Raw genomic sequence first — 26901 nt, 5'->3', positions numbered from 1 at the left:
AGGTTTGATCCACCATTTTGTTAATGGGAAAATGCCTGTCAGGAATCTGACAGTTTTTATTCATACCTTTGATGTTTTTAAAATTTTAATTTTACCTTTGATTAGGGAGTTTCGATTTTGAATTTTTCTTGAAGTTCAGTATTGTCATAATTTCAGTTTTGTAAAGGAGACGCGAAAGATATACCAAAGGGTGTTTATGAGTCATTGAGCGGTTAAGCGAAAACAAATCCTGATCGCAAACCAAAACTGAGGGAAAAAAATCATCTATAAAACGAAAACAATTGACCAAAAATGGTCGTGCCAGGAACACGATAATATGAGTTTCTGTTGTACGTCTGTGGTTGACATGTTGCAATGCACTATTTTATTCATTTGCATATTGCGCGCTAATTTGAGTGTTCTTTTGTTTACTTGAATAGTATCATGTCAAGTTAGCGGAATATACAAATGAATAATATAATAGTACATTGCAACATGTCAACCACAGACTTGCAACGGATACTTTCGATTGATTTTCGAGAGTATATAATTATAGCATATACATTGTAAGTCGAAGAAAAACTGACTATTATATGGGAAACACGACGAATAGAATAAGAAAATTGCACAAAACAAAACATTAATACAAAAGAGAGTTTTATATGAAACAAAAAAGTAGGGCGCTCTCAGATTGCCTTGACGTGTAATAAGAGCAGATATCTATCAATACATACGTTTCAATATTACTATGGCAGTTAATGAACTTTTCTTCGTCAACGTACTGGCTAAACTCCCCTTGACTAAATTTCCTTATAATGCAAAAAGAAATACTACTCATGATCAAACACGTTTATGGTATATTTAATGTTTAAAATACATATGAATTATAGGATTCTGCAGTAGTTTCAACGGAATACGATTTTAAAATGATGGAGAAACTTCCATTCTCAATGAATACATACCATTTAATGATGTGTGTCAACAAATATTGCTTTATATCTATACCAAGAACGCTGTAACCAAATACGCATTCGAAAGTAAGGGCTGCATACGTACACTCAACACGTACACATTTTTGGTATTTATTACAAAAGGGGATCTAAGTAGGACAGCAAAATAAAATAAGGTCAACTATGCCTTCTTTGTAATATATTAACGTGTTAACGGTTAATTTTATAAAAATGTACAATGATGATTGAAGTACCTAAACAGTGACTATGAGGTGATGATACCCACTAAGAGTCAATCAGCAGAGCTATCAAAAATAACAAAAATAACAAACTCGGAAGGCATTCAAAAAGGAAAGTCCTGAAGCAAATGCAGAATCCAAAGCTGAAACATATCAAACTATTGAATAACAACTGTCATATTCCTGATTTGTTACAGGCACTTTTATATATTCACAAGGTACAAACAAAAGTACCCCATGGGACTTAAATCTAACATCAATATGGTATCGGCCATGGATCGGTTAACACTACCATCAAATTCTTGACACCTTAGCAGCGCAATGGCAAACATATGTTTGTTCAAATTAAAAACCATTATGCATTTTTCAAATTAATAACAATAGTTCATCAGCTTCAAAATGTGGGAAGAAAATTGTCCAATTACATTTGATCTTTTACTTTATAAATGTCAAATATCTGTCATATAAAGCGCTGATATGTGGTAAAAGAAAACATTTTACAAATAACGAAATTCGAGATGTTTAAAATATTGGTAGGACTTTTTTGTATCTGCATAGGTAAGTTGCAATCTATTGACGATTTAACTTTAAGGAAGTTCGCTGCTCAGTTTTAAAATAAATAGCTTTCCATAACACCAGTATGGAATAATTGAGGAATCAAAAAAGCAAAAGAAACTTAGGGTCAAAATACTTGTTTTCGAGATATTAACCATTGGAATTTTGGCGGTGAAATGTTCTCTCTTGATTTTTCATAGCTTTATCATTGACCAGTAAAAGTTCTCAAAACCTATTGAAAAATAAATAAGATTTTATAAGACTTTTACAAATGGCTCATCATTATACATGTAAAAGATAAATAAAAAGAAAAATGGGGGTCAATGGGCAATTATTTTTAAGGCATTTAAATGGATAAAACCAAAGGATTCCGAAAATCTAACAAAAATCACAAAACATGACAAGCGAACTTCCTTAAGCCACTGTTTATGACTTTTTTTAATACAAATTCTATGAAGAAAACTTGCAAAAGTTTGAGTTAATAATTATCTCATTGAATTTCCTTTAGCATGTTTTATACATAAAAATCAATATGCAAAATTTACTCTTAATTAATATGTCTTTGAAAAATTATTGAAGGCCTTTTACTACTTTTTACTTGATAAATAAAGGAGTAGAAAATCTGGTTTGATTCGAAAAGTACAAAGGTTTTAATTGGTTTCCAGTCGTAATTAAGCTGTTTAAAATATATTACATTGATATTGGTTGTGCATATTTTCAGTAGGATTGAACGCAGAATTCGTCATTCCTAAATGTTTAGGTGTATTTTTCTGTACTGAATTTCCTCGCCTTGATGGATACTTGACCATTAAGAACGGAACGTCTGGAAGCTTCCAAATAAATAAAGATATTGTGACAGAAATTTGTAGGTAAGACTATCGTTAAGTTCAGAATGTAAAGCGATCAATATTTAACTTGAGTAAATAAATAAATCTTATGTATTTAATCCATTTTGGAAGATGATGACAAAAGTAGTTAGTTTTTGTATATTATTTGCAACCTCCTTGTAATAAACCTACACTAAAAATTGTTATATATATTGTTCAATCATTTTTCCTGTGATGTTCGCATAAACATTGATGTTATTTGTTTGTTTTGTTGATGGTTTTTGTTGCAATTGTATTCTCAACATTGCACATTCATATACTTTTATTTTGCTTGCTATCAAGACATTTGTCAGTGATGGTAGTCTAAGACCTTCCTAAACATCACAATGTTTTTACTTTTAAAGTTAAATATAAAAGTAAATTTTATAAATGTCGTTTCATTACAGTTATTTGTTGACCATTTCAACATGTATAGATGCTGGTGTGCCTACAACGTGTACAGCTTACACCAAGTTATATACAAGCTACAAGAATGTAGTCACGACTGCTTGTCATAAGAACATCCAAGGTTTCTTTTATTTATTTATAAATAGTCTTTTACATTTTATTTATACACATATTATTTTATTTATGTCATTGAAGTATAGTATAAAGTAAAGATATCAGTTAAACCTTTGATAACTTTAAGCATGTCGAAATGTCTAATTGTTTTATTGTCTTGTTTGTTTGTGTGTTTCTCTGTCCTGAATGTTCTTGCATGTATTTATACTGAAGTCCTGTCATGTACATGTAATGTTGTCCTTTTAGTGTTATATTTAACATTGCCATAAAAACGCGAGGTTTGGCTAGCCATAACACCAGGTTCAACTCTGGTGCCTCGAATTATTCGTTGTTTTCCTCAAATCGTTTCATTACAGTTATTTGTTGACCATTTCAACATGTATAGATACTGGTGTGCCTACAACGTGTGCAGCTTACACCAAGTTATATACAAGCTACCAGAATGTAGTCACGACTGCTTGTAATAAGAACATCCAAGGTTTCCTTTATTTATTCATGAATAGTCTTTTACATTTTATGTATACACATATTATTTTATTTATGTCATTGAAGTATAGTATAAAGTAAAGATATCAGTTAAACCATGTCAGTTGATCAACGCATATAAACTATATATGCCATGAGTTTCATAACCTAAAACATCAGTACCATTGGTTACCAACATAAGCAAATCGAAGCAAATTTTAATATTTGCGACTAGAAATTCAGAATTGATACCAAATTTTGCAATCTTATAGTTAAGTTTGTGTTAATATAAAAACAAATTTTTTGTAGATGTAATGGCTGTGATAGACGGTTTCAATGAACTTGGTGGCCCTGAACAGGAAGACTTTATGAATTGCATGGGGAAACACGATAGTGAAAACTCTGGCGAAGAAAACAAGTGCAGGTAGAATTTTCAATAATTTATTTGTTGTTTAATATTGACATTTTTGTATTTTTATTTATAAAATGTGACATTAATTGAGAGCCGGGCAACTAAAAATGTGTCCAGATACATCACAGATATACAATATAATTGACTAAAATATCATAACAATCATAAAAGTAAATCTTTCAAAATTGCGACAAAACTGTAGATGATTACAAATATGACAACGATTTCAACAAACCGTTTTTGAAGATGACCGTATACAAGGTATACTGACAAAGATGCCGTCAATTTTTTGTGAGCAAATTATTCAGCCCATGCATGATCTGTATTTAAAATACAGTATGAAAAGTGACCCAAAATGCACATAGCTGCTTTTTGGATAAGATTTTGGACTGATATTACATTTTCGTTCACAGTGTTTTTTTTTAACTTTAAACTTGTTTGGCTATATGACTATTTTGATCTGAGCGTCACTGATGAGTCGTATACGCGCGTCTGGTACCTTTGATAACTATAAGCATGTCGAAATGTCTAACTGTTTTATTGTCTTGTTTTTTTTTGTGTTTTTTCTCTGTCCTGAATGTTCTTGCATGTATTTATACTGAAGTCCTGTCATGTACATGTAATGTTGTCTTTTTAGTGTTATATTTAACATTGCCATAAAAGTGCGAGGTTTAGCTAGCCATAACACAAGGTTCAACTTTGGTGCTTCGAATTATTCGTTGTTTCTCAAATAGTTGATGTTTTGCCCTCGATCTTAGTTTGTAACCCGGATTTGATTTTTCTCAATCGATGTTTTACTTTCGAACAACGATATACTACAGTTGCCTTTATTTGTTTCCATTTATTTAACCATTAAATTTATTTTCAAAATCATTGTAAATGACTGAATACTAGTAAAGGCATCACATAGAATCTATGTAATCCATCTTAAATCTATATAACTCATTTTGACTGACTAGTCCAGTTAATTGTGGATATCAATAATCTAATGCTATTATATGGTGGTGTTAATTGTTGCAGTTCGACGTTCTACTAAATGTAATTTGTACGTTTTGCACTGAATAAATTACTATTTATATCGTGTATTATATAACTTAATGACGTGGATAATTTGATAATTGTGGAAAACTTTTAACTTCAGTTAAACTAAGGTAATAATCTCCTTACAAAGTTGACATAAGCTTTGATTTACCAAATGATTAAGCATTTTCCATACTACAGGTCGTACCCGACATGATTAATGTTGCAGAGACAAATTTGATCTAACGTAGAAACATTTGGTGTATTTATGCAATATTTTTTTTTCATTGTCGATTATTCTAGATCTCTATCTAATGATAGATTGTGTTTGTTTAGTGTTTTACAGAGAGTGAAGACATGCAACCATGCTTACTTTAGCTCTAGGAGTCCTGATGCTATGTCCAATATTGACAGTTTTATAGACCAATACAATGATGACATGTGCTACCTGAGATCCTTTTTAGACGGAGAGGAATAGTATTCACTGTATTTCTCATTCATATAAATTGGTCCGATTTTGTATTCGAAAAATGTAAATGTATGACTGCAACACAATTAAATAAAATTCAGTATCTAAAACGACTGTTTTTACTCAAGAATTGGTGTCGTACAGTAACTGGTATTTTTAAAGAAAGACGATCTTTCATAGATATGGTAATATGTTCTGATTAACACTCATACCACAATTCAAACTATGTTCAACACTACATAGATGGCAGAAATTGCCAACATACATTTGGCAGAACAACAGGCAATGGAAAACGTCAACTACAAACACATCGACTAATCCATTAGATGAACTTATTTATATTTCAATCTTTGTTTTATTTGTCGGTATTGACTCTGAATCAGATTTCCGTATTAGCCAGTGAGTCACACTAAAAAAATCTTCATCCCGAACGCAATCTGTATATGGTGCTCCAAAGTCATATGCCTGTACTTTAGTTGTTGTCGTGTGTTGTTGCTATATACTACATTAGTCATGTTAGTATTAGCTTTATTATAGTAAAACAATTGCTAAAGTGGCCTAGCGCGTCGGGCAGTAGAAACTAATGTGAATGGATTTTGTTTTAGTCGTATATGAAATTACACTCTGTTCGAAGTTACTGTTCAGATATCCAAGCGTTATAATAGGATTACTGTGAAAGTACTTTAAAGAAAACAGTAACATAAACCAAGCTATAAACGTATCTTGAATTGTCAAATAATTCTTATCAAAATCAAGCCCAGTATGAAATTATTATTTCCCATATGTACGAGAACTATGAGGATATAAAATGAACACATTATCATACAAGCATATCAATTCCGGGAATCTGACTTTCATCGATCAAACATATTTTTTATGAGAATTAAAAGATCAAAAGTTGTACAGTTTATGTCATTAAGGATTAAATTGGTATAATCCTTGCATGCGGTTGTAGTTCTGTGACTGCTATTAAAGTATTTCCAGATTTGGCGTTATTCAATATATTCTCTAGACCATATCAGTAGTCAACTTACCGAAGGGGATCTTTCCTTGTCTTGATTTGGACAATGGTTGTTTTATTTCGTTGGACATCTAAATTCGTGGATAAAATCATCCACGAAAACCACGAAAATTGGTACCCCATAAAAAATTACTTTCACAGTAATATGATTCTAACTTGTGACAGTAGTAAGTCTTTTTCATTTATATTACAAAAAACCGTCGTTTAGTAACGTTTTGAAAGGAGTAGACCTTTTAGTAAAGGGCGGGGCCCAAAATAATAAGTAATTTATGATAGATATAAAATTGCATTATGGAAAGACTTCCACCCTTTTTAAACAAGAACAATTGAAAATGTTTATGAACAGTTTCGGAACGTTACGTATACGATACATTTGTGTACATGGTAAAAATGATAAAGCCCGACCCTTAATGACAAAAATCAGCCTCCTGCAAACATTTGCTACAAGTCTGCTGCGAACTTGTTGCAAACTTTCAGCGAACATAGCGTCTGTATTTGCGGCATGTTTGCTGCAAATACGCTGCCGGCCTGCCGCAAACAATTTACCTTTAAAATGAGTGTTTGCTACAGACCTGCTGCAAACATAAATATGCAAATGAGTGTTTGCTGCATACTTGCTGCAAACATTTTTATGTTAATTAATTTTTCTCCTGCGTGTTTGTTGCAGACTTGCAGGAACTACATACGTTACACGATTAACTAATATCATATTGACTGTTGTGTACACATCACATTATTTATATTACACAGCAAATCCTGAAAACAAGTATGTTTTATACATACATACAATAATCCAAATACTTTATCATTTGCAAAATTATCATAGCATAAGTTAATACCTTGGAAAACTAGTTTAAAGGTTGTTTTTGTTTGTCCAAGTACATGCATGCTCAAATCAAAATTGCATGAGTGAATATCTCAAATTTTATAAATTACACTTTTAAGATTTGGTGACAAAACAAAATGTATAATTAAACGTTCGATTATATCAACAAGCGAAACGAATGGAAAACAACTGTCATATAACTGACTTGGTCTAGCCATTTCATAAGAACGTTTATTGTTTAACCTTGTTTTATAGCTAGCTTTACCTCCTACTTTTTCATATTGACAAAACCTGGAACACATGAACTGCTTGCGATGTCCGTTGCTTTTCAAAATTTTAGTTTGCAAGTAACAAAAATAGTTTCCACTTGTTTAGGAGAAACATTTTTTTTAAATGTCCATCCGGAGTTCAGGTTTTTCTTGACATTTTTATCTCAATGCAAACTCAATCTTAGTTTGCCCTTATCAAAATCAAGTTTCAAAAGTGATGGCACCGATTTTCAACTTCCTCTGATTAAAAGTAAAATTTAAAAATATCGAACTCCAAGGAAATTCTACACGGAAAAAAAACCAACCAATCGAAAAATATCAAACGAATGGATAGTAACTGTCATATTCCTGACTTGATGTGGGCATTTGCTCATGTAGAAAATTGCGGATTAAACATAGTTTTATAGCCTAGCCTAACTCGCCCTCTCACTTGTATGACAGTCGCAGAAAATCCCATGATATCAACAACAGACATAATAGGTAAAAATGTCAAATATAGGGGTACAGTAGTCAACATTGCAGTATAATCTTAATAATTATAAAAAAAACAAACAAATATGTCAACAAAGAAAAAAAGGCATATAGACAAAGCACATTTGCAACACAAAGAACAATAATACAAAAATTTACTTTTGCACAAAAACACAATAATGTAATGTATAAGTATTAGTGGAGTGACAAATCAGGACAAGTTGCTTAGTTAAGGAGTTTAATGGACCGAAATACCTCACGGCTGAAAATGCACATGAAGATAGAGTTAACATTATACTTTCGTTTTAGCCCTGTCGTAGAGTTTTCCCACGGTGCAGTTTTTTGTAAAATTGCGATAAAGTGTGACTTTCCGATTTTTTTCTTTTTCATTTTCAAAAACTGGAACGTTTATAACTAATTCCCGAATGAAGATATCATCACAAAAGTTGTTATCAGATAAAAGAGTAATGTATCAGCTTTAATTTGATATCAAACTTTCTTATCATATGAACATATAAATTAAGTGAATTGGACGATTTTCAAATGTTTATGTCTTTTTTTACAATGTTACCGTCTGACAAAGTATATAACATTTCTTATATATATATATCATCAGTGGTACATTTTCACAAAAAAATAGTATAATTATCAATATGCAAGAAGTTTTAATACCTAAAAATTCGAAAAAGCATGCAAATTGAGTTTTTCGGGCCGTTTTATAATACTCATCATATAGCAGTTTTACTATTCGATTTTCACCTCATTAAGTATTGTTGCCTTCCCTTTTCCTATTTTCCCCTGACTTCTGATTAGCTGTTTTTTTTCCAGAAAATAAAACTGTGTATCTTCTTTATTTTCATCTATAGTAAGACATATTTATATCGATGTCAATGTCTAGTTTTTGACCGAGTATACAGATTTTATGTTTTAGTGTTTTTTAGTTGTTTTATTTCTTGTTGATTTTGTTGAATAAACTAATTTTAAACCACATTGGTACACCTCCGAAATAACCAGAAAAATAATGGACACGAGTCCTGTTAAGTTTGCTCACTCAGTTCCAAAAAGGAGTAGGCTTAAGAGTAATTGGGAATTATGCGTTATTTGCCAAATATCTACTAATGAAAATTTGTCAAATGCAACAGAAAAAGGGAAAACTACTCTTTTAGACGCAATAGATGTCAGACAGGGTATTGTTTATCGCCACCTTTATGATGCATGTGAGTCAACGAAAGTGATTCCATTAGAACAAATAAAATACCATAGGTCGTGTTATAAAGCCTATACAGGTAAAAAAAAACTTGGAAACATTTCAAATAGGGACAGAAGTATGCTCAACATCGAGTGCAAACCATTCCGTGTTTGAACCAACTTGCGTTAAAACACGCTCAACAGTATTACAATTAGACTGGTCTAAATGTTTATTCTGTAAACAAAAGTCCTACAAGCGAGATAAGCAATTACGGCGAGTCGAGTCTGTTGAACGTGCTGATAATATATTAAATGCCGCAAAAGACAAGTTTGACTATCAAATGGTAAGTTTACTCTCTATGGCGAACTTCAAGGACAAGGCACTGTATCATTCAACATGCATTGCTAACTACATGCTGAACTGGAAAAGGGAACCTTCTGATGATGCTTCAAATGAGTCGGAGCATGACATTGCTTTCAAGAACCTGACGGAAGTTCTACACGATGATCTTTTTTTTAATAAGAAAGCATTTTCGTTGTCGAATTTACTAGACACATATTGTTCCTTTCTTCCACAAGAAATTAGAAGTAGATATACAACTTCTAAACTGCAACACAAACTGGAAAATCACTACGGTGATCGCATTGTTGTTCAGACTCAAAGAGGACAGGGTAAATCAAATATGATTTTCAGTAGCTATATCAGTGTTTCCGAGGCTATTCGCGCTGCCAGTAGTTTAAAAGCGGAATTAAAATTTTCTGAGATGAAAACCAGTTTTGTTAATGATTCCATACATCAAGAAGATCAGACCCTACATGATGCGGCAAAAATTTTGAGAAGCAGTTTACAATCGTTCAAAATTTCGGCTGAATTTTATCCATCTCCTTCGGAAGTTTCTATCCCTACGGCTTTACAATTCATACCTACCTCTTTGATAAACTTTCTTGCCAGATTAATAGATGATAACTATTTTCATATGGAGAATGATTACAATTTACTCCCAGGTGACACAGTACGGAAATGTATTGCTTTAGCCGAGTGTGTGATATCTCTGCATAAAAAACAGTTCACCCCTTTTAGTTTATCATTGGCTCTTCAGTTGCATCATAAATATGGTTCTAAAAATCTAATTGAAACTTTACATTCACATGGCTTCTGTGCGTCTTACACTGAGGTTAGACAATTTCTGACTAGTTAAGCAAACCATGAAATCATAAGGTCCCAAAATGAAACATACATCCCCAATGGCATATGTCCTAAAATTTCAGGTGGAGACTTCATTCAAGAAGGGTCTGACAACGTTGATATGAATGCAGAAACTATTGATGGTAAAACACATTCCATTCTATGGCTCGGGCAGTTTTTCAGGTTGTGAATGATCCGACTTTTCAGACAGACTTAGCTAACGTCAAAATAAAAAGCGGCCAAGAAAGATCCCCGCTCTGGATGAAAACACTTCTAGTCTCATGTCATGTTTGCCTTTCTGTAAACCTAAAGAAAGATTCGGCCCACCTAGATGTACCGAGCCATACGGCCAAATTGAATCATGTGCAACCAATAAATCTGACGTGTCTGATATGGCTTTGTTGACATTGTTGAACTACCTGGGTTTCAAAATGATAAAAAACAAATAATACCTTTTTGGACAGGCTTCCACAAAAGACTTTCCGACCGAAAAACCATTCATGTCGTCGTTGCATATCCTCCAATCATAGATACAAAACCTGCTGACATGGCGACAGTGTATACGACAATGCTGAAATGCCTAGAAATGTCAAAGGCCTCAGGTCAGAATAACCCAGTACAGACCTTCGACCAACAGCTTTATGCCATAGCTCAACAAGTAAAGTGGTCTATGCCTCAGATTTTTCACCCACACGTTGTGAGATTAGGTGGATTCCACATGGTTTCGTGTTACATTTCAGCAATAGGCAAAATATGGGCATCAGCTGGGCTTCGGGATTTATTGGTCGATTCAGATGGATATGCAGGATGTACTGTAGATCAGATTCTACAAGGCAAGCAATTTAATCGCGGTGTTAGAGCTTACACATTAGCATATGAAGCTGTGATGGCACTATGGTTCAAGAATTTTTTTCAATGGTGTTCAAACCAACGAAAAATTGCTAACATAGACGAAAAGTTCTGGCAAACGATGCTTTCTTGTCATGATGCATTCAGTGACCTTAATACAAAGGTATTAGATCTCTCTGAATTTTTAATTTTTTTCCGGGAACAGTTTTCCCCGTTGATTTCGGAGTTCAGAGAGTTTTCTTATAAAGCATCTCCAACTTTTAGATTTTGGGAAATGTTTTTACGAGCCGTTGAAGTTATGCTTATGAATGTCAAAGCAGAACGTGATGGAGATTGGACTTTACACCTCCAATCCGTGTCTTCTATGTTGCCATATTTCTTCATTGCAAACAAGACAAATTATGCTAGGTGGACACCAGCTTATTTAATTGACATGCTGAATGTCCCAGAAGAAACTTATTCAGCTTTCATGTCCGGAAAGTTTGCAGTCAGACAAAAGCCTGGTGTATTCAATGGCATATGGAGTGATATGGCAACAGAGAAGACTATAATCAAAGATGCGAAGGGTAGCGGTGGTATAGTCGGATTAACTTTTTCGTTGGACTTTTACTAGGCACATTCTTGCAAGGTACGCTTCTGAGATGAGGAAAAGGTCTGGAATTGCTATTGGCTCTGACGAAAATCACGAAGAGAGTAGACCGACAGCGATGAAACGCGATGAGCAGCAAGTGAAGGATCTTATTGAGCATGTTCAAAATAATATGACAGATCCATTCGACAATGAAGAATGTCCCAAATCGCTAATAAACATTGCAACAGGTTTGCATGCCAGTAGAGAAGTTGAAGATTCTCTGCTGAATTCTGTAGATCGAGGACAAAAATCGATGAAATCTTTTGTAGACGGTTGTTTCAAAGACAACGAAACTCGCGACTTTTTTTCTCCAATTTCTTAATCTGCACTCAAAACCATTGACGACATGGCAAAGCCATGCAATCTAAAATGTCGATCTGGCGATATTGTAAAAACTCATATTAATCCCGAGCTTATCTTTCGAAGAGCTTTAGCCCTTGCAAATGTCCGAGACGAAGTTACCGTTGAAAAGGTTTTGGCTTACCCCATCGGTAGAATACCAACATCCATTTTCCTTGACGATGGGTTAATAAGGAAATCATGCAAAGCAGATTTCATTCATCTATTGGAAAAAGAAGTGTGCACCTCTTTCACACTTCAACCGTATGATAAGAATCGATCACTCCTGACCAGAGATGGCATGGGTATTGTTCAAAGTCTTTTTGTAAAAAGGTACAACAGTTTTGGAGATTTGGCCAAGGACTACTTTAGAACCTTAATAGCAAGTTTTGAAAATTTCGGGTGTGTGGCAGACGTGTTTGATCGGTATGACGTAGAACATTCTACAAAATCAGCAGAAAGAATGAGGCGGTCTTTTTCAAATGGTGGTAAGATTTTTCAGGTCATTGAAGGCAGGTCAATTCCAGATTGGAAGAAATTTCTATGTGCATCGGAAAATAAACAAGCATTATTAAGATTTTTGGGTGACTATGCGCTCGCACACTTCAATGAATTTGATTTAAATGAGCAAGACGAACTATTCTTAGCTGGATGTTTTCAAAACCCAGAGGCTGTGAAACAAATTTGTGCCGGAACTGTTACTGATTGTATTCAGTTGTTCAGTACACAGGAAGAGGCAGATACAAGAATCATTCTACAGTCTCTGTTTGCTAAAGAACAGCTGATAAAAAGCAATTCCAGGGGTCGCATTGTAATAAAATCATCGGACACTGATGTTTTACTTTTGTGTATTAGGTAATTTCCCCAAATGACAAACATTGATGAATTGTGGTTCCAGACAGGATACGTTTCTTCAACCAAAGACGCCAGACGGTTTATACCTGTACACGATATATACAATGCCATTGGACCAGTGATTTCTAGTACTTTACCAGCTGCTCACGCTCTAACGGGATGCGACACGACGTCTTCTTTCTTTGGAATAGGCAAAAAGACAGTATACAAGGCATTAAAACAACACCCTTTAAGATATCAAAATTGGATCAATCTAGCTAGCTCTGATATCAAAGCATCTGTAACAGTGGGGAGACAATTTATCGCTGATCTATATGACCCCGAAGGCAAGGCTCAATCTGTACATGATGATCTAAATAAACTGCGAGTGAAGTCAGCGCTATCTAAGGATGCTTCCTTAGTGAGACTATCTCCTTCAGAAGCATCTTTCAGACAACACATATTTAGAGTATCCTTACAAGTGTATATCTGGATGAATGCCCATATCGCAAAACCACCACCTAGATCACCTCTTGAATATGGATGGACAATGAGGAATAGATCGATAGTTCCACTATATTTTGAGGGGCCAATGTCTTCTGACTTTTTACAGGACCTTGTTTACACATGCAAAGGCAAAACTATTTGTGGTAAATCGTGTGTATGTTATGAACAACACATGTCATGCACAAGTATTTGTGGTTGTCAGGGCAGTGATGATTGTAGAAACCAGCTTACTCATCAGACTGTTTTAGAAGATTGCAACAACGAGGATGATGATTAGTATGAACCCCAATGCCCAATATTTCATGTGTTTGATGCTAGAAGCCTTTTCTCTGTTGAAAATTTTTGAGAAAATAAAATTTAAAAAAAAAATTAAAAAAAAAAAAAATATATAAAAAAAACCTACCAGTGGTCTCCGACCTTGACGTGGTTGGTAGGCTTGTAAACCAACTGGAGACTTTATCGAATATTTTAGAAGTATAACATGTCCTTTTTTGTGTTATTTTTTCGTAACCACTTCAAATCATTGGACGTGCATAATAATGTCAAATGTCATTGAAATATACACCAATACCTTCATTTGTATCAAAATTTCTGTGAATCGTGTTTGTGTGATATATATAGTGCTTTAAAACGGTTTAAGTCAAAAGTCTACTCTTGATTTTTTGTTGTTTGTGCACATCGTCATGCATTTTCAAAATGATATTACTCTTGCACTGGTTGACCTATTGTCATAAATAAAACTTCATATACTATCGTGTTCATGCTGACATTTATGCATCAAGACTATTTTTATAATTTCAACATTATTTTTTATTTAAAAAAGGAATAATGAATTTGATCATTTTTTTTATTGAATCATGGACCTGGTGTAAACTGTACAGTACTAATTTCTCCTTTATTCTTTATTTTATCTTAACAAAAATTTCCCCAAAATATCTTTATATATTGTAATATATTATTGCAAAGCTGAATATTAAATATAAATATTTTTTATCGATAATTTTTGTAAATAAAGATAATCTTTATCGTTTTCTTCCATGTTGGCTGCAGGGGTCAACATCACTAATCTATGTCAATCTGGCATACATATTAGAAACTGATTTTGTGCAGCACCCCTAGAGCTTGCTTCCATTGAAATGTTTTCTCAGTTATCATGAGTGACTACCGAGAAATTGTCCAAAATGTCCAAAAATTTCGATTTTATAAATCCCCCCTTTTTACCTTTAATCGCAATTATTAAAAATCTGCACCAGTTTGGCATTCTACGACATGCCTTAATCGAAGGGTATAATATTTATCTTCAAAATAAGACCAAAATAAGCCGTGAGGTATTTCGGTCCATTAAATTTTTAAATTTACCTTAATTGTCACCGTACTATATCGAGCCACGTCACATGGATATTACCAAAAATAGACAGTTAAAGTAATAATTTAAAAAGTTAAATAAAAGAATGCTGTAACAAGTTAATAAGATAATAAACAATGTCAGTACCTAAAATCTTTACTTCCAGACCATTTTGTATTATTTGTGAAGTTTATTCGGGATATTTATCACCAAGTTATTGATATCTTCCAAAGATTTTTTTTAGAAAAAGTAAATGTGGCATTAAATGCGTTCGATTTAACATTTAGTGAACACTGGGTCAATTACGCTGCTGGTGGAATTTTAGTCCCCGAAAGTATCATCGGCAAAATAATTCGGAACTGACATAAGTTCATGTACATCAAAAACTCCTACAATTGTTATTTACAATTATGAGCTGATAAATCATTAAGAAAACAGGGTTTTAACTCGATCCGGTAAAGTTGACCTTACATGAGGCTGTTTTTTTCAGTATTTAACTATTATACATGTAGCTCTGCAACTGTTTTGCTTTCTTTACATTTGAATATGTGAAGTTCCTGGTTACGTTAAATCAAGATAAGCATTTTGGACGCATGCAGTTTAAAAAAGTGTTGTTTTAATTATTTTATTTCTCAGATAATTATGAGAGGCTTGGCAATAATTGCATTTTTTTTTTAGTTCTATTTTGCAAATGGATAGAGGAAGGACTTGAGACAAAAATCATAATTTGTGAGGCAAATTTCTCCTTTAGTTAAATATGTAAATGTAAAGAGTGGTGTGTTTGTTTTTCTCTTTTGAATTGTTTGAATTTTTTTCATCCCGGGACCTCTTAATAAGTTTCAATACGGTCAGGTTGTGGTAATTAATTGTTGATCGAAGGAAGTTTGAATGGTGAACTATAGTCGTTTACATCCTCGTCTTTTGATTCGTTTTGAACGTTTCCTCATTAATAATCGTACACCCCCCTTTTTTATGTATTGTGTAATAAATTTACACGGAAATGATATTACTAATAACTTTTTGTCACAATCATCTAAAAAATTTGGCCAAGTAGACTATAGGGTATTCATATATAAAATTCAACAATAAGTAAAAACCCATACCGCATAGTCAGCTATATCATGTATAAAAGGCCCCGAAATGACAATGTAAAACAAGTCAAACGAAAAAAATAACGGCCTAATGTAAGTACAAAAAATGAACGAAATACAATTATGTAAAACATAAACATGATAAACAAACGACAACCACTGAAATACAGGTATACGATTAATAAATGAGTATATTACAGATTCCAGCCCATTATTGATTTTAAATATTCTACTTTCGTTTCAATGTTTTTGGAAAATACTGTTTAAAACATGGCGGCTCGATATCCGTTGTTTGGTAAGTTGATTTAATCAGGTGGACACTGACGTTTTTTTAAAGATACATACACACTTATAATTATTTAGACCTTCTTAATAGCTTCGAACTATTTGTTCAATAATCTAAATTATCGAAACCTATTGTTCATGTTGTTGTAACTGTATCCGTGTTCTAAATTAATTATTGTTTATTATATAGAAATGTAGGTTAACCTATATATTATATGTACAAAACCATATGATTATTTGGACCATAGTAGCATGACCATGATCATCTGCGTGTATACTCATATGGTCCAACCATACGTGTATGGTCCGGGTAATTAAGATAACATTGCAAATGTGTCACATAAATTAAGAGTGTCTAAAAATGAATTGTTGACTCATTCAATCACATGGTAATAGACCACTTTCGAGTTCATCCGTCACCGGAAAAAACTCTTCAATTATGCGCGCCTTTATGACGTCATTTACCAGATAGAGGGGGTCGCCTGGATCCCTGCACTATCAACGTTCATCAAGTGTCTTAGTGATCGCCATCGTGCAGGATAAACCAGAAATAATATTTTTTTTGTAAGTACTTAATCACATTTCCCTAATGACAGCAGTGCTGATTGTCAATATTGAGAATTTAATTTGCCCGGAATGATTTGTGCAATATAACATTATAATTTTCCAACCACTCGCTCAACATTAGAATGGAAGTGACGATGCCCCTAAAAGCACGAGTGACGTTCACTAAAACCAGAGTTTTTGACGGGAATGCATCGAACTCGAAAGTTGTCTATTATTGTAACACGACAAATTTAATAAATTTAATATTACTTACAAGTAGGGTCACACAACAACCACTTTTACATGGTCGTTATCGATTTGTTCGTAAGAAACACAATACGTTGACTTTGGTCCGGAACATATTCATTTGTTATGGATCACAAGATCTTTGTTTGACTTTGTTAACATTCACAGACCAAAATGTATGGTTTTGCAAACACTATTCTATATTTATTAATAATGTCAAACGCCGAAATTGATAACGTCAATGTTTGTGATATGAACAATACAACAATATAATCAACACTTGCCGATCCACGTATAAATTGAGACACGTTTTTGTTTTGTTATATAAAAGTACTATAAAGAACGACTATGAGATACAATGACAAATACACAACATCAAAATTAGTATTAACCCGTATATATAGCATATAACTTACCAAAACATGCACAATGCGTTCATTGATGTTCATAAAACTGTCAGTATTTGTGTTCGTTGTTGTGTTAAAGTATATATGACAGTTCTTATCCAATCGTTTGGTGTGCCTTGTCCATTGAGTTTGCCCTTTGATTGAGGACTTTCCGTTTTTTAATTTTCCTCGGAATTCAGTATTTTTGTGATTTTACTTTTTAATGTTTGAATGCATTAACTTTATTACTTTTTGTCATATTGATCCTTAAATGAATTGATTGTAAATGCTTCCAGTTGCTTTGATCATTTCGTTTTCACATTTTTTTATTCGACTTATGACCGTTCTATTCAAGGATCAAATCGAAACTAAATAAATATTTTACAATAGAAAGTAAACACAACGCGTCAAAAATTACCATCACACTGTCAACCACAAAGACATGGCATCACAACACCTTCAACTTGATTTAGATATATAACGATGTATTATAAAAGTTTTGGTTTACCTAGTGTTTAATTGTAAAAGAAACAGATTTAGAGAAGTCTTAATTTGACTCTCGGGTGAAGAAACCAATTATGAGCACTGTTCAATTGACTGAAGTGAAAAAAGATTGTATGTCATACATCAAAACTTGTATCCCCTCATTATCTGCATTGTATCGTCAAGTTCTTGATTGTTGATGGCGAAGTGGGAAAATGTGATGCATATCAATGTAATATAGTATGTTACAAAACCATATTTTCGCAATCTGAATGGCATCACACCTTTTTGTCTCGATCTGTGGCCATATATTGAAAGTACGAATTCCTGATTTTTTTCATTACATGTTTTTATCAACTCAGGCTACATACATATATGTATATCGCGTGAATAGTCTTTACTATTTTATATCGCTTGTTCAAGTACACAAAAGTTTATCCCTTTAAAGCACAGGGCATCCGATCTCTTCTTCAATGTGTTTTATGTTTAGTGATTTATTATTTGTTTTTGTCTGTTTTTGATTAACACTTGAAATTTATACGAGTGACCTCTGCTATATTCACGTAAACGGACATTGCATCGGTTTGAACGAAATAGTTTTTACGGCCACGGCGCATAAAAAAATCATATTCATTTCTTTTTTCGAAAAGACATAAGGTTGTATTGATCACCCACTTACAAACTGTACCATATATAACGATTGTAAATAATAACATAATAACATATACAGATGCTATTTTACTTAACAATCTCAGTTGAGAAACAAATGGTAAATCTTCATATTTTATAGATACTTACTAGAAGTAACAAAGCTTTACACAAAATAACTTCTGCTGTCTCAATTCATTATCGCAGGAGTTATGCTTGCTATTATTCTTCTTTGAATATTGTTGAGTGGCTAACAATACAGTTTTGATCCCATTTTTTGTAAGATCAATATACAAATGAGATAGATGGGTCGACTCAAATATGTCGAAACTAAATTTATAGGTCACGACTGGTCGAGAAAGAATGAGACTGATTCGATGCTAGTCGAGACTGAATCGATACTTGTTGAGACTTGTCAAGACTGAATTGAGACTGGTCGAGTATTTGTCGAGACCATATTCAGACTATACCAAAATCATCAAGAATGCCATCAGACTTCTAATGTAAAGTTTAAACCACAGTGGAGTACAGTTAAGTACAGTAACGTACTGTCGAGATTGATGTCGAGTCTTGTGAAATTAAAGGAGAAGGGGCTATAAGGGGCAAAATTGGCCCCACTTCAGAATCTATTGATATTTCTTTCAATTGATCCCTATGATATGGAGCTTATAAAACACCAAAAATTTTATAGTTATCTCTTGCGGTTTTCTTGTTATGACGTCGTAAAAATGGTAGGCCGACTAAGCTTAAATATCAGATTTTTAAGTATTTTATCCTTTTTTATGTATTGTGTACATTTTACAATAGATTACACATTAAACAATCAACGTGAGTACATTATTACTAGTGAACCATTGTATTAATACAATGAAGAACAAAATTGATATAAAGTTTAACCATTTGATATCAGTAAAATAGTTGCTATTGTAACAACAAGTTAACATTCGTTCTATGTATGACCAAATTATAGAATTTTTTCACCAGAGAAAATCTACAGTTATTGTTTGTATAAAAAAGAAGATCTGGTTGATTGTCATTGAGACAACTGTCCACAAGAGACCAAAATAACACAGACATTAACAACTATAGTTCACCGGCCTTCAACAATGAGCAAAGCCCATACCACATAGTCAGCTATAAAAGGCCCCGATATGACAATGTAAAACAATTCAAACTAGAAAACTAACGGCCTTATTTATTTTTCTTTTAAATTGAATAACCAAAAATGAGTTTGTGTGTACTTTTATGTACTCGGCTGATAAAAACACAAAAAGGTGGGACATATTATGTACTAGTATACATATAATATATGAATAAAGATCGCAATTTCATAAACTATACATTTCAACAATTACCGGCTCAACCTTAATAAAACTGAAATATTGTTAGCACATTTTTTATTTTTTGTTGTTAAGGTGTCTTTACAATATCATGATAATGTGATTTTAAACGACAAATGTAAAAAATTACGAACCGATGAAAAACAATTGGATTTGATGAGACTCTAACGTACACCATCATGCCCATTGCGCAGCGTGTAGGCGATTTGAACCACATTGACACAGCAACTATTTCAAGTTTATAACTCGTATTGATCATTTTGATTCATAAATGGTAAGAACAATTTTTTTTTTCATTTCGTTACTTCTTATTCAACTAAATTGTTTATATCAATGATATGGCCATTTCATCATTGTTGATTATGTCATGGTCTAAATTATTTTTGTTTTACCAAACAGACGTTAATAGTGCAAAATGGAAACTGAAGTTTTCGTCAGGGGCGTGTTTTATTGTTCTCTTCTGCACATCTCCAGAATGGTGAAGAGTAAAATAAAAATTAATTTTGACGTCGAATATAGCAGATTTTTGTTATGTTGGATGACATAAATTAAGTTTTCGATGACTTTTTTTTTAGAAAATTTTAAAAGTAACCGAACTGGATTTTTTTTTTGTATAAAGCTAAGATATCTGGAAGTTCAAAAAATCATTTTTCTATGGTGCTCATTTAAGAACATCTTCTGGTCCTAACTATTATTTCTAATGCACAATTTTGATGGTCAAAACCTTCGGACTACCATTTTTCTACAACCTTCATTGTATATGGATCTATATGTAAGTATACAAGGTATACCAGACGTTTAATAAACCAACTGATTGATACTTCATTCTGGGAGAACAAGATTTATCTCAGTACTAGTTGCAACTAGTTTTTAACACTCTTCCAGTAATTGCAAATACTTTTAGTTCAATACTCTATTGTCTTAATTCTAGTTTGCTGTTTTTTTTTTGTGTGTTTGTCTCGTACCGATATTTTGAGTTAATCTAATTGCAACTGATTTGTGCAGGTTGTTTTAATATTGTACTGCTACGCTACGGTTTCAGCTTCGGGGAGGGTTGAGCGCTCACAAACATGCTGTTGTGCTGTTAAACCACTGAACTAGGTTAGGGGATGGTTGGGATGGTTGGGATCCGCGGCTTACATGCTTATCTCCACCAAATTATGTATGTAAAAAACTATATGCTTGTCCCAAGTCAGGAGCCTGTAAGTCAGTGGTTGTTGTTTGTTGCTGTGTTACTTACTTGTTTTTCGTTCATTATTTTGTACATTAATTAGGCTGTTAGTTTTCTTCTAGTGATTTCGGGGCCTTTTATAGCTGAGTATGTGAAATGTTGTCTCTTTGACACATTCCCCGTGTCCTTTCTCAATCTTATAATGCTTATTGTTGAAGAGCATATGGTGATCTATGGTAGTTAATTTCTGCATCATTTAGTCTCTTGTGAGAAATTGTCTCATTGGCAATCATACTACATCTTCGTTTTAATATTAACCCCTGCCATATTCTTGATGAACCTGTTCCAAGTCAGGAGCCTGCAGTTTAGTGGTTGTCGTTGGTTCATGTCTCAACTCATTTTTGATATCTTTTAAATTGATTTGTTATACATGTATAATTAAATCGTTAGTTTATTCTTTTAAATTGTTTCACACTTTTCATGGACTTTTATAAACGCCTTAAAAGTATCTGATTTTGTCATTATTGAAGGCCTTACGGTTGCCTGTAATTACTTACATACACTTCATATTTGAACTCCGGTAAACAGTTGCCATATAATCAATAATCACACATTTCTTCGTTTTTATATTTTATATATCTGACGTTTAATCTCGTGTATCCTAAATATGCATGAAATATGTGTCACTGTGCGTTAAAAATTAGCATCAATTTAAAGTTGTGTTAAATAAGAAATAAATCAAAATCCCTTCCCTAGAATTTCAAATAGTTGGCCCTTAACTGTTATTGTTCGTGTCGTTCTTATATTCATCTAGCTTATCATCCTACAGAGATGTCCTACTAAGGCTGTCGTACCATAAAAACATGTATAACACAGCTCACATTCTAATATATCTACATTCATAATAACATTGAGAAAGGAAATGGGGAATGTGTCAAAGCGACAACAACCCGACCATAGAGCAGACAACAGCCGAAGGCTCACAATCTAGTATAATATAAGAGCAAAAACCTTAAGCACGGGGAGGCACTCTATTTATTATTGTCATTTCGACTAAACAACGCCATATTTGTTTTCTGCCTCTGCCGTCTAAACCACCTTTTTAAAAGGAAGAGGTAGAAGAGAGCCAGAAGATCTTCCAAATGCAAAACAAAAAAACCTACAGAAATGGACCTCTTCTGGCTCACCACAAAAGAACAAAAAACACGCCCCTGCTGTGCTGTGGAATTTTTTACGTGTTAAGTTATATATTAAAAGTTTTTTTAAATTCTGTCTGTTAATTTCAAGTATTTAACGAATGATACACTGATTTCTATTCCGGTATAAAAAGGTTCTTAACAACAGAAACCAGTAAAATTCCGTGTGTCAGTTCCGTAATCACTTACAATAAATATAGACGACAAGGGCTAGGCTGTACTTGAAAGGCTTTGTTATACTTTAATATGAAGAAAAGCACTTTATAATTTACTTTCTATAATGAAACTGTTTTATTATCAACCATTGACAAATAATATGTTAAAAAAATACAACTGTTCCTGGTCAACCTTAGTCCGATAACGGTATATATGAAAAACGGACGAAAAATTTTGGAACTTCGATGTCGGTTTTGAGCAAGTTTTAATTAAAATTCAGTATGAGCGCAGCTTTGCCGCACTGAAATATTTCAACATAAGATGCTTTTTGTTGGTATTATTGCTCTGACAAAATATTTCGTTGGGGCAAGAATGCGCTGGTACTTTTTTCGTAAAAAAAGTTAGTGAAAATGAGTAAAAAATTGTCAAAACATGGCATTATGACGTCATAAATACAAAAAAAACATTTTTTTCATAAAATGAATACGTCCAACGGAAAAAGAAAGCCATACACATACGAATAAGTAGAATTTGAAAAATTCTCGAAATTGAGGCCAATTTTGCCCCTTATAGCCCCTTCTGCATTTAATATGGTATTTTTAGACAACTAGCAGTTTGAAGTGTTTACATTCTTGTCTTTCAAATATTCGGCATTAAGCGTTCCTGATAAAAGCATATTTTACAAGACTTTTTGTACACATGAAATTTATAACGAGTTATTTTCAATCTTAACATCACGTGGTCGATGCATCTGTGCTTGGAATGACTATCAGTTATCATAACTTAAGATTAGTAGTCTTTATGTTGATGCTGGCAGGACAAATAACCTTTCTAGAGTTGTCCGTTTACATATTTTATAATTATATAGAAACTACGGTTTCAACTTCCTCAGGCAAAGTTGACCTAAGATGGATTTGGCTATTAGGTTATGTCATTTTTGGTTATACAGCTTTTCAACTGTTCTGGTTCTTATACATATCTGGCTTTAAAATATTCGGATTTGAGCGTTCCTCTTGAGGGTAGCTTTAGAAAAGCGCGACGAACGCACCTTTATAACGTGTTGTTCAAGTTTGGACAAATTTTACTATAACAGTTGTTATTACAATTGTTTTGATATTCAAAGTTGAATCAACAAGGGTCTGGTTGTCTTTCTTATCAACGGCTTTAAATGTCTTTATCTTAAACAGAGTTATGATAAAGAATGGTTTTGCACTACAATGGTTTTACACTAGAAATTATTGGGGCCATTTATAGTTTGCTTTTCGGTGTGAGCCTCGGTTCCGTGTTGAAGGCCGTACCTTGACGTATTATGGTTTATTTCTATAAATTTTTACTAGGATGGAGAGTTGTCTCATTGGCACTCATACCACATATTCCTATATCTATTATGAATTTGTTTAGCTTTAATATGATTAACTGAATGGTTGTTTGATAATTTGTATAGAACAGTATCACATGATACTAGATGGGCAGTTATTTATGTCTGTACTACATGAAGAATTCATGTATTTCTGTGAATCCCTTTCTTGGTCTATTTATTGGCTTAATGCAGTATGGGAGTAAATATAATAATGAATGTTCTCATAACCAACCATGACCATCAACAATGTAAAATTATTGACTGGGTATGAGTGTAATAGTAATTTGATTGTCCCCGAGGTGCAAATATCGCCCTGAGACATAGTCGAGTGCAATAGTTGTATCTGAGGGGACAATAAACTTACTATTCAACAAATATCCTGTCAGTAAGTTTGATTATACTGAAAGAGAAACAGACAATAAATGTCGGTACTATATCAACTATCGTAATTTAAAAAGCAGAAACGTAACCATTGTGTTTGACGTTTGATATTCTGAATGCTCAGGCTACGTGCCGCACTGACGTCAACTATAGTTTGGTCCCCTCCGTACAATATTCATTATGCCTTCGGACTAAACAGATATATATCAAGTATTGTTAAGAATTTCAATAACGGCCGGATTCCAGTCAACGTCAGTCTTAGATTCAATAGGTAAAACACGATGTCGTTACTCCCGCGGTATTTTCAACACTATTAAATACCGTAGCTGCATTTGCAATTCTGTGAAATAAAATAACGCTTGCGGTCAAATAGTTTCACCGAGATCCAATAGTTTGAAAATATTGACCGGTCAAATACATGTTGTTTTAACGCGTGGAATTCGAAAAATAGGGCAAATATTGTGTACTTATTTTATGTCGAAAATGATAACTGAGGTATATTATTGTTTCCCACTGACTTAGTTGAACTGTATGTGCAGAATGGAAATTAAAGATCATTATACCGTTACACTCTTCAACAAACACCATTTGTTTTAAATTAGTTTTCATCAGACATTATAATAAATATTGTGTTATCTACAATTTCAACACATCTATTTACCAGCCTTCCCCTCTCCTCTCCCAAAAAACAACATTAAATGCACTTCGTTTGTGTTTGTACATTTCGTTTAAATCAGCTACACTTATTACATTCTGTAGATTTCTGAAGAAGTATGAAGTCAAAATACTCTTATCATTATCTCATTTTTACAGATATACTAAATGAAGATTTTATTACTACAGTGGGACAGAATATTGGACGAGACTGGGAATCTTTGTTCATTCAGCTCGGATTAGAAGACGTGGATCTACGTCATTTAGAATATGACAATAAGTGCTTATTAGATATAGTTCTAGAAGGTTTACATATGTGGATTGAAAAACCCTTAGTAGAAGAACGTCGAAACTCTAAATGTATAAAAGAAATATTTGACTTGATTATAGACAGATTACGAACAAATAGATGCAATACTATAGCTGATGATCTGTCAAAATTCCTGAGTTCTGGTATGATATAAAATTTTCATATAATACATATGCTTGATTGTAACAAATAGACTAGCATAACATGTATACACAAAAGTAAACAGAATGAAACATAATTAAATCGAAACCAACAACTGAATAGTAATGGTTACATAGAATGCTAGTTTAAGTGACCTTAAACAATACATATAGTGGGGTAAAAAAAATCATATGAGGCGAGAGCGAAGCTTGAAACCCCATATGGAATAACTGACCCCATGTATATAGTTTAAGGTCACTAACACACTATGTAACAAATTTATCTTACCGACAAACTTAACTTCTGGTATCGAGACTAGTAGCCTATCAAAGTGATCTAAGTCTTCAATACCATTAGTATTTATAACGAACTTTCATTGGACTATACAAAACCAAATTCGAACAAAAAATAATTGTTATTAAACTGTAAATGTGTTTGAAGAATTTATTTCAATCGTTCATTAATTTTTTTTGCCTGTTGAAAGACTTTTCTTACCTTCTTACCTTATATGGAATGTACATGGTCTCCACGCTGTTGTTTTGTCAATTATAATCCTAGAAATATATAGGAGGTATGATCAATAATGGAATTAACTTTTAACAAAATGTGTAACCATTTCCCGGGCCTAATGCTATTATGTTCAATATTATTAATATCCTCCTAAATAATAACTAAACTCACCCAATTTGAATTGGAGTTACACGGCCTTCTTATCCATGTAAGTTTCAGTCCCTATATAAATGCTTTTACATTTAGCATTTTAAACCAATAATATAAAAGTATTGACAGTAAAAATCATGCTTGACCTGATCTGGTTTATCATCCCAGATTCATGCATACAATTTATTTGTTAAACTACGCAACACGTTATCATCTGTTCTACGAATAAATAGACAGACGATTTAATGTAGATATGACAAACATTTTACAAATGATAATCATTCCAAAAGAGGTGAGATAATGTTTTGGCCAATTTTTTTTTAAATCTCTATATTATCAAACACTTTATTATCTTTCACTGGTCTATAATTCAAATAATTCGTTCTATATTGATAAACTAAAACAATAGTTCAAAAGTGCTGTGTAAACACAAAATCTCCGTTGAGTAATATTGGACATGTTTCTATTTTTTACAAGTGACTAAGCTTAACCATTTGTGTTGATTTGGGAAGGAGCGGACCATAGAATAAATATGTAAAATAGTTATCAAAGGTACCAGGATTATAATTTAGTACGCCAGACGCGCGTTGCGTCTGCACAAGACTCATCAGTGACGTTTATATCAAAATATTTATAATGTCAAACAAGTACAAAATTCCAAAAAGTTGTGCCAAATACGGCTAAGGTAATCTACTCCTGGAATAAGTAAATCCTTAGTTATAAAATATGGAGTTATCAAATGTATTCTAGGTATTAAATTTTCAAAGAACGTATTGTGTGAAAAATTGTATTTATTACCATGAAGAGCCGCATCACGAAAGAATATTTTGAAAAATTAATCATACTTCGTACCCCGAAAATTTAACAACATATGTGAAAATGTCCCAGCTTCGAAACGAACCAT

The 26901-nt window shown here is 33.0% G+C and overlaps 1 protein-coding gene and 1 long non-coding RNA gene across 4 annotated transcripts; both read left to right on the top strand.

The window, feature by feature from the left end:
• Window positions 1-1648: 1648 nt before the first annotated feature.
• LOC143049395 (uncharacterized) lies at window positions 1649-5587 on the top strand. 3 transcript variants are annotated; one of them, XM_076223049.1, is made up of 5 exons: window positions 1649-1726; window positions 2445-2592; window positions 3468-3589; window positions 3886-4000; window positions 5345-5587. In XM_076223049.1, the coding sequence occupies exons 1-5, from the start codon at window positions 1687-1689 to the stop codon at window positions 5484-5486; spliced, it is 567 nt and encodes a 188-aa protein (XP_076079164.1). In that variant the 5' UTR covers window positions 1649-1686; the 3' UTR covers window positions 5487-5587. The 3 variants fall into 3 exon arrangements, with proteins under 3 accessions (XP_076079164.1, XP_076079162.1, XP_076079165.1); XM_076223047.1 differs by lacking the exon at window positions 3468-3589 and adding an exon at window positions 2997-3118; XM_076223050.1 differs by lacking the exon at window positions 3468-3589 and adding an exon at window positions 2997-3118 and having other exon boundaries at window positions 1661-1726; window positions 2448-2592.
• Window positions 5588-16288: 10701 nt separating this feature from the next.
• LOC143049394 (uncharacterized) lies at window positions 16289-26766 on the top strand. The gene is made up of 3 exons (XR_012970215.1): window positions 16289-16329; window positions 25046-25339; window positions 26475-26766. It is a non-coding gene; the product is annotated as an uncharacterized LOC143049394 (long non-coding RNA).
• The last annotated feature ends 135 nt before the right edge of the window (window positions 26767-26901 follow it).

The sequence above is a fragment of the Mytilus galloprovincialis genome, chromosome 10 (assembly GCF_965363235.1).
Source record: "Mytilus galloprovincialis chromosome 10, xbMytGall1.hap1.1, whole genome shotgun sequence".
NCBI classification, from domain to species: Eukaryota; Metazoa; Mollusca; class Bivalvia; order Mytilida; family Mytilidae; genus Mytilus; species Mytilus galloprovincialis.
This window is presented reverse-complemented; position numbering and strand designations above follow the sequence as displayed.

Coding starts and splice junctions, on each gene's coding strand:
- LOC143049395 (XM_076223049.1), top strand. CDS start 1,687: ATGTTTAAAATATTGGTAGGACTTTTTTGTATCTGCATAG. Junction 1,727..2,444: donor ACTTTTTTGTATCTGCATAG/GTAAGTTGCAAT, acceptor GCATATTTTCAG/TAGGATTGAACGCAGAATTC. Junction 4,001..5,344: donor GGCGAAGAAAACAAGTGCAG/GTAGAATTTTCA, acceptor GTGTTTGTTTAG/TGTTTTACAGAGAGTGAAGA.